At 30.1% G+C, this 9,627-nt stretch overlaps 1 protein-coding gene across 1 annotated transcript; it reads right to left on the bottom strand.

Moving 5' to 3' along the window:
* Positions 1-4,456: 4,456 nt before the first annotated feature.
* LOC107904619 (hevein-like preproprotein) lies at positions 4,457-5,312 on the bottom strand. Its single transcript, XM_016831054.2, has 2 exons — positions 4,879-5,312; positions 4,457-4,781 (listed from the first exon to the last, which is right to left on the bottom strand). The coding sequence occupies exons 1-2, from the start codon at positions 5,287-5,289 to the stop codon at positions 4,617-4,619; spliced, it is 576 nt and encodes a 191-aa protein (XP_016686543.1). The 5' UTR covers positions 5,290-5,312; the 3' UTR covers positions 4,457-4,616.
* Between the last annotated feature and the right edge of the window lie 4,315 nt (positions 5,313-9,627).

Below are 9,627 nucleotides of genomic sequence, written 5' to 3'. Positions count from 1 at the left end.
AAATGGAAGGTTATCTTATTTCGATATGATTGGGTTGACGTTAATACTGCTCGCGGAATTAAAAAAGATCAATTTGGTTTTATAATGGTGAACTTCTCTCGATTAATTCACACTAGGCAACAATTGATAGTAGAGTCGTATGTATTTTCTTCTCAAGTCAAATAAGTTTTTTACTCGAAAGATCCAACTGATGAGGGTTGGTACGTTGCACTCCGTAATACACCTAGAGACTCGTTTGACATGGGCAATGAAAGTAGAGATGACATCGACGAAAGATCAGAAACTTTGTCTTTTCCAAAACAAAACTTAAATGAAACTATCCCTAGTACTAGTACACAATTTCAATGGGTTCGCTAGTATGTGGATGAAGATATTTACGAATCATAATGTAGTAAGATTTTACGATTTTTTAATTATATGTAATATTATAATTTAAATCTTGATCTTGTTAAATATTTCAACTATTTTATATGTACTATTGTTGTTGTAATTAGTTACTAAAATTTCAATTATTTTATTTGTATTGTAGATAAAATGCCTAGAAGAAGATTGCAAGATCTAAGTATTGTTCAAAATCCTCCAAATTCGGAAGAAACAAATAGTGAACAACATACTGCTATTGGATCTTCGCATATTCCAAATACAACTGACGAACCTATAGAAATTCAAAATAAAGTTAACTTTAATTTACATGCATGTTGACTTTTATTATTGATTTTTGTTCCAAATTCTTATATTATAATATACCATTTTTTTAGCTGAAAGTGGCGGGGTGCACAAAACTCGATGACGTACGCTATTAAAATATTTTTATGAGTTAAATTCTATCGAGCGTGTCAAAGTAGCTAGAAACAGTCATGGTCAGCCTATTGGATTAGAAGCTCGACTTTTAGCAGGATACTTGGGCATTATAGCATGAAATGCCAATCTATTGCCTATCAACTACGAGTCATGGCATCATATGCCTGATAGTAATAAAAATCAAGTCCTCGATAATATTAAGGTAATAACGTGAATGTAATTTATAATACTTTGGTTTAAGTTTAATTTATATTAACTTTTTAAACTTGTGTTATTTGTAGGAGAGATTTGCTTTAGAGATCACAGATAATTATGTGAAGAAGGCATTAGGAAAAAAATAGAGAGACAATAAAAGTGCTTTAAAGAATGAATATTTTAAGAAAAATATAAGCCTTAAAGAGAAATTGCGAAATGTCCCGCCGGGAATACTGATGTATCAATGGGAAGATGCAGTTAGATTTTGAAATTCAAAGGAAGGAGAGGTATTACATACTTCCAAACTCTTATAATTATTTTGGTTTATAATATTTACAATATACATAATAATAATTTCATAATGTAGGATCGTGAGCGAGTTGGAACTACAAGTAGGCAAAAATAAAAATTCATGCACACAGCTAGGTCGAAAAGTTTTGCTTATGTAGCTGATGATGAGGTATTTTGAATTTATTAATTGTGTCAAATATTAATTAATTTCTACTAAATAATATTTTTTCTACTATATTGTAGGAACTGTCGTCTGGTAAAAAAGTTGGACGCCTTCAGCTTTTTGACATTACACATAAAAAGAAAGATGGATCTCCTCTAACTACTGAAGCTACAGAAATTATGGTATATTTACTTAATAAAATTTGAATTATTTAAATATTTATCATGTTTAATTATAATGGTTTAATTTGTCGTTTGTAATGCAAATAATGTTAAGTTATGTTGCATTTGTTTTGATTATATATTTTATTTCTAACTCTTTGATTGATTTATTAGGAGAAACTAAAGGATAAAAGGGCGGAGTATGAAGCAATTGCTTTGAGTGATAGTTTTGTTAATCTTGACGACATTGATAACCAAATTATTACTAAAGTTTTGGGTCTTAAAAGGTATAGTCGGGTTCGATTTCAAGGATCTTTTGTTAACCCAACCCAATATTTTGGATCCAGCTCGCAGCAATACATGCATTCGGGGAATTAGGCTCAAGCTGAAGTTCAGAGGTTAAAAGACCAGATGGTTAAGATGCAAGTGAGCGCAGTTGAGCAAATTGCTCAACTTAAGACAGAGGCAACATCGAGAGAAGCAGAGGCTCAAAGAAAATATGAAGAACTCCAGCTACAACTTAAAGCGGAGGCAGTAGCGAAAAAAGTAGAGGCAAGCAGAATATATGATGAACTCTAGCTACAGCTTTAGAATATGATGAAGATGTTTCAGCAGTCGCAGAATCCGCCATCTTAGACGTTTGTTTTCTTATTGTAAGAATATTTTAACATTATAACTTTTGAATATAATAAATTTTGTTATTTCATTTATTAATTTAGATCATATACATATTTCTTTTGTTGGATTTGAAGTATCATTTAGATTTGTAGTTTTTGGTTGGACTTGATGTTACAGGAAATTCTGTTGACAATTCGGGTTCTATATGAATGAAAGCTAAAGAACATGACTTTTAGCGATGCCTTTACTAAATACGCCGCTAAAGATTATGACCTTTAGTGGCAGCCACTAAATGTCATGTTCTTTAGAAGCGTTTGTGGTAAAAGCACCGCTAAAGGTCATGTTCTTTAGTGGCGTTTGTAGGGAAAGTTCCGCTAAAGGTCATGTTCTATAACGGCATTTGTGGGAAAAGCGCCGCTAAAGGTCATGTTCTATAGCAGCTTTTTTGTAAGACACGTCGCTAGAAGTCATGTTCTATAGCAGCGTTTTTCCATATAAACACTGTAAAATTTAGCTGCGTCATCTATGGAGGCATTTTTGCGGTGCTTATCAAAACGTCGTAAATAGTTTTAGTGGCGCTTATAAGTGCCACTATAGGCCCAAAAAAATGCCGCTAAAAACCTGTTTTGCTGTAGTGTACTTTCATATCTAATTTTTTATGATCTGACATGAGGATCTTTATTGATCTCAAGTTTGTTGATTGTACTTTTGTTCTACTGACATATTGCAATTGCAATAATTAGGAGGATGTGGGTTTTGATCGTATTTAAGCATGACTTTTCCTTCGTTTTAAGGGTGAGATGAATTATAGACTCTTTTGTTTTTTTTTTCGTTTTAAAGGTGAATATGAATGAGTAAAAATAAACTTTGTATAATTTTTTTACATGGAATTTATTTTGATTTACGTATCCAAATTAAGCATAATTTTGACACTAACTTTTAAAAAAAAATCATAATCGATTGATTTCTTATCCAATTAAACAATTAAAACTATGTGATTATTATTGTGCGTATAATTTCAAATTGAAATCCCATATTCATTAAGATTACATAAATTCACAAGTGAAAATCCTAAAGATTTATTTGTACAATTAAAAAATTTTACAGGTCTAATTTATTCAATCTATGGGAAGGCAAAAGAAACATTTCCCAAATTTCTGCCACTTTCATTTCTAAAGTTCTAAAGTGATAGAAGTAGGCATGAACCTATGAATGCCTTAGATATTTTATTTATTTTGCACCAATATGCGTATGTACATCACTTTTCAACCAAATTGGTGGGTTTTATCCAATTTGAAAGTGGATTAAATGCTATTCCTAATCATGAAAATTGTTAGGTATAATCGTATAAGCAAAATTAATGAGTTCTTAATTACCAATTAATTTATTGAATATAAGAAACATATTATTTGTGTTTTTAATGTTACATACGAACAAGTCATGATAAAATGTTTGAGTAAAATATTTTATGTAAATGTTATTTTGATATATGGTAGTTGGTATCATATCAGTATTGAGTATATCGATTAGTATGTATTGTTTCGGTCCTGAATGGGTATCAAGTAATTTACGTTTTGTTTTGGTTAAAATTTTGATGTGCTTCTTTCGTTTCAATCCATTTCAGTGCATACCGGCCAATTCTAACCCGTACAAAATTAAAATATAATTATTAAATTAGATTATTGAAACTAAATAATAATTTTAAAACTTATATTTACATATAACTATATTTATATGAATGTAATTAAGATATATGATGTATATATAATATATAATTTATTAAGAAACTAAAAATCAAACTGTAAATATACATGTGAAAATATTTAAATATATTATAATTTATCGAGAAATTAAGAATTAAATTATAAATATATATAAATAATATATAAAATCATCGGTAAACTTGAAACGATACATTAAATTATAGTGATATCGATACGAATCAATATCAAAATAAAAACTATATATCTATAAATACAATACTAATTACCTTACTTACAATATTAAGCGACATAGAGAGGTGATATTTTCTTTACTGTGTGCAATTTACACCAATCATGTAGTAAGCTACATAGATGTTTCAATAAATTTAAGTTTGTGGTAAGTATATTTTTATCATTCATCGACACTATGAACAGATATTTAGATTCACCAATAAATAGTAAATGTATAATTTACAATAATTAAAATTGCATCTAAAAGTATGTAATTCTTGACTAATCAGCAATTGTTCAAACTCGTATTTATTATTGGATTGGCAATTCAAAAATACTTTATGAATTTGCCCCTATTGGCTTTTTCTCTTTATCAAATAGGTACATAAAATTGTTTTATTTGGTTATAGGAGGGAGTTCTCTTATTCTTTATTTTTAAGAAAAGCTTGAATCTCAACAGGCGACAAATTGGTAATCCACCATAAGGTGGCCTTGGGCATGGCCTCTGCCATCAGTGTCAATCTGCTGGAACAAGGCTACATCTAAATCTAGGCCTCCGTTGCTGCACTGATCCACAATTCTTACTGTTACTTGTGCTCTTGTAGCTCTATTTGTCACCTGCTCATCATAACCAATATTAGCTTATTATGTATCATAGCTCTTAAACTCAACCAGATATGATTGAAATGATGAAAGAAACAAATTGAAAACTTACCCTTAAGCATCTTCCACAAGATGCTTGGCCACGAGGTCCGACCGGTCCGCAGAAGGCGGTCCATCCATACTTCTGGCGCCATGCTAAGGGCTTGTTTGCATCCCAAGTTGAGCAATAGGCACTTACAGCATTTAGGTTCCATCCATTTTGTGCGGGGTTGTAGTAATGGTAGGTAGCTCTAACATTGGAGGCACTTTCACCACCGCCGCCACTACCACCCCCACCCCAACAGTTACTTTGGCAACCTCTAGAAGGTGAACAATAATCATCTGTAGTGCCACAATAACCATACTGGCTGCAACAAAGGTTGTTAGCACAAGTCCGGCCACCGGCTTGGCGCCCACACTGCTGGGAAGCGGCAGTAGCTAATAAGCATAGTAAAGAAACAAGGGATAGGCTTAGATTACCCATTTCAGTTTTCTGTAATTTTAATGCCTAAGGCAGTTCAATGGTGTTTGAATTTATAGGAAGAGTTTGCCGAATGGCATTTAATACGTTTGGCATTGAGGGTCTTGAATTTCTACATCATAAAAATACCTTTGAATTTCTACAACGAGAGTAAAGAAAAGGCAGCTGAAATGTGTCATCGTACAAATACTCGGCCTTTATGGTCACCAAAAGATGACAGTGAGGAAAATAAAGATTTTTTTTTTCTTTGAAGAGCAAAATAAAATAAAAAAAATTAAGGAAAGAAAGAACGCATACTTTAATCCTTCAAAAAAATTTCAGTTTGCACTTTTATCATAACAACAACATGCAATATCATAAAAAAGCAGTTTGCTCTTATGTAATTTACAATTACTAATTTTCCTTTTTTTTAGTAAAAAAAAAACCAAAATGCAATAGACTCACTGTAGAAACCTCCATAGTATTTCTACTTAATCTTACTCATCTATTAATTCCATATATATTTTTATAGAATTGTCAATATCATCACTTAAGAACACACAATGATGATTTTTTTTTATAGAATTGTCAATTTATATATTTTTCTAATATATAAAAATTAAATTCTTCTAATTTTTAATAAAAAAATAAACTGTACACCATCCCAATATAGGAGACTAATACTATTACCCATCTAACACCCCAAACAAACATTATCATCATCTCTCAAATCTAAATGCATCGGTAAAACGCACCATTGAAGCATTAAAAGATAAATTGAATTAAACTATTAAATTATTAAAGAGTAAATTATCAAGTTGGTCATCCAATTTTTAGGACACTTTTATTTTGGTCACTCAGAATAAAATTCTTACAATTTTGTCATCTAACTTTTAGCACTTTCATTTTAGTCACCTAAGCGTTAAATCTCTAACAACGATTAACTGTATAAGTCATACCATGTTTAGACTTTCATTTTGGTCACTCAACTTTTAGGTTGCTTTCATTTTGATCACACAAAAAAAAAAATCTTTTTTTTAAAGTATTGATCGGGATAAAATCACATTAAATATTAAAGTGAAAAAATAGTAGAAATTAAATGATTCATTAAAAATTTGTCAAATTGTACTTGTTTACTCCCTTGCAGCAATTTTAAATTTTCTTTTTTAATATTGGAATTTTACATTTCAAAACATCAAAATTAATTAAATAAATTATTGAAATTTTTTTATCTATTGATAGCGTAAATCGATTTGTTATTATAATATTGAAATCAATTAAATCAATTAATTAATCTCCTTCCAAAATTAAAATTTTATTTTATGTTCCCAAATTAAAATAAACTCAAATAACTCATCTTTAATAATTGTTTATGAAATTCAAATTACTTTTAATTATATGATCTTGAATCTTTTATGCTAAGTTAAAAGCAAAAAAAAAATTGTTTCATTTAATTAAATTAATTTCTTTTATCTTCCACGCCAAATAAAACCAATAAATTTTCATCACTTATTTACTCAAATGAAGAACAAGCAATTAATTTAATTAATTGTAAGGATTTTTTATTTGCTTTTAGCTTAACATGGAAGATTCGATATTATATAATTAAAAAAATTAAAGTTTTGTATACAATTATTAAATATGAGTTATTTGAGTTGATTTTATTAAGGATAATATAGAAACATAAAATAAAAATTTAAAATTTAGGAGATTAAATTAATTAATTTCAATATTATACAAACAAATCGGTTGACATTATCAAGGGATAAAAAAGTTTCAACAATTTATTTAATTGATTTTAATGTTTTGAAATTCAAAAATTCAACATTAAAAAAAAAGAAATTTAGAATTTTTGACAATGAGATAAAACAAGTACAATTTGACAATTTTTAATGTATTTTTTTAGCTTCTACCACATTTTCACTTTAACCCTTAATTTTTTTACCAACAATATTTAAAAAAATATTTTTTTGGGTGACCAAAATGAAAGTGTAAATATGATGTGGTGTGTACAGTCAACCGTCATTAGATATTTAATGCTTGGGGGACTAAAATGAATATGCCCTAAAAGTTGGACGACGTAATTGCAAAGATTTCATTTTAGGTGAAAAAAATTGAAAGCACCCCTAAAAATTGGATGACCAACTAGACAATTTACCCATTATTAAACTCTTATATTTTTGAAAGTAGGACTTCTTAATTTCACTTCACCAATATACTTCAATCATAAAGTAAACTCCCTGTAGTTAAACGACATTGGCAACTCACGAACCGCTATCCTGTAAAACTACTTCACCTCTTAATTAAGGTCCTTATAGCTCCAATTCTCGTCATTATCATTAATAATCCATTCAAAATTTTCACTTTAAATAAATAATTTCAGGCAAGTATGGTCAATTTTGCTCAGAATCCATAATATGATCTCATTAAAGCCTTTACCGAAAGTCGCCATTCCTTCCAAGAGATAAATTATAAATTATATTTCAATAATGGGCATGATTTAATGAAGAATGTGATTTTATCCTATTTTTGCATTAAATGTGTACATAATTATTTTATGCTAGTTATTGATCTTGATTTAATTAATGTAGTTGGACCAAGGAATTATGCATGATTTATTTATAAATTAAAGCTACATGGACATGCCCAATTTCACTCCTTGTGAACGGCAAATACATACAAAATGGGTCAAGAAGAAGTTGATTTGATCCAATTGAAGAAGGGGGCCAATTGATGGATAAAATTGGTAAACAATTGGGTCACCAAACCGTCCAAACAAGGGAGAACAAGCCCAATTCGGCAAAGGCATTTGGGCAGCTCAAAAATCCACTTTTGGGAGATTTACTGGAGGTCCCTACACTTGCAAATGAGTTAGAAAATAGCACGCCAACTTTGCCCAAGAAACCGTCTACCCCTTGCTTGATTCAAGCATGATATCATGCATGAGTCAAACAACCAAACAACTCCCTCCCCCACAAATTATAGCCGGCCATGGGAAGGAAAATCTAAGGGGTTCATCATACTATTTTTAGTAAACACACCTACCATCCTTCACTATACATACCCACCTCCATTCCTCATTTTAATCATCCCTTATTTATCCTTTATTTAACACTTCTCTTCCATTCTCTCATTCCCTCTCTTCATTCCAACGCATAGTATCTCAAATTTCCTTTCTTTCTTAGCCAGCAAAACCTTGATAAGATCATCTCTTGGCTGACCAACTTGAGGAGCCATTAGCAAATGAGCAACATGAGGACGGGAGGAAACTTCTTCAATCGGAGTTTGCAAGGCTGCTGATTCGAACAAAGTTTATTCTTCCTTTGCTTGTTACTTTGATTTTAATCATGTTTGCAATGTGCTTTGTTATCTTGTCATCAACAATGGTAGTTTAAATCTGTTTAGCTAGGATGATTGAATCAATTCAATGAAATTTGTTTAAATCATGTTTATAGTGTTTTTGCCTTAGTCATTCCTATTTTCTATTAAACTCAAGCATGTATTTCATTCAAACATGATTGGATACATTGGAATTAGTTGAGCGATCCTAACCAGACAATGACTAATAGACACAATAATTGAAAAGTGCATGATTAATTTAGATCCTAACCCGACTAAATTAAAGGTTCATAATAACTTTAACGAGCTCTATTATCTTGCATAGTTTTTAGGTTTATGTGATTAAATTGTTTCAAACTTAACACATCCCTGTTATTTCACATGAATTCTAAGAAACTTTTAGTTTAATATGATCAGTAAAATGCATGTTTTTCTAAGTAAAAGATTCTGAAAGGACTTAATTTGGTTTCAAACTCATGAAAGATTGAGTTTGTTTTGCCATGGAATATTTTTCAAGCACCGTTGAACATGAGAAAAATGAATTAAGTGGAATGATGTAATTATTTTAGCCTATTCATGTTATTGATTTTTAAAGTTTGTGTTGTTGCTGCTAAATTCATCTCATACAATTTAGTTAATTATCAACTTAGATTAAATTGCATTAGGGGTAATCTTGCATCTAGATAATTTAATTTAGTTTAATCATCCACCATCACTCGAAATATTGTGTTCTTATCACCATTTTGTAAAACTTTAATTTTGCACATGCACAGTCTCTGTGGAGACGATAACTCTTTTACTTTCTTATTATTTGATAGCAACTGTGTACACTTGCACAAACAACCTATGTGTTACACTCTTCCATAAAAAAATCATTTTCCTCTCATAAACCCATACCTCTTTAAATCATTATTAAATTTAAATAATTTCCCACTAGAGATTTGTATTCTATATAGTATGCTCGAAATTATATAAAAACTGGTTCCTGACCAAGCCAAGGGAACATTCTAGTAATATGTGTCG

Source organism: Gossypium hirsutum, chromosome A11 (genome assembly GCF_007990345.1).
Source record: "Gossypium hirsutum isolate 1008001.06 chromosome A11, Gossypium_hirsutum_v2.1, whole genome shotgun sequence".
Lineage (NCBI taxonomy): Eukaryota > Viridiplantae > Streptophyta > Magnoliopsida > Malvales > Malvaceae > Gossypium > Gossypium hirsutum.
The sequence above is the reverse complement of the archived record's forward strand: the minus strand, read 5'-3'. Positions and strand labels throughout refer to the sequence as shown.

Excerpts from the sequence above, each read along its gene's own strand:
- LOC107904619 (XM_016831054.2), bottom strand. The coding sequence starts at position 5,289 with ATGGGTAATCTAAGCCTATCCCTTGTTTCTTTACTATGCTTATTAGCT. Across the intron at positions 4,782-4,878 it reads CTTGTGGAAGATGCTTAAGG|GTGACAAATAGAGCTACAAG; the intron begins GTAAGTTTTCAA and ends TATGATGAGCAG.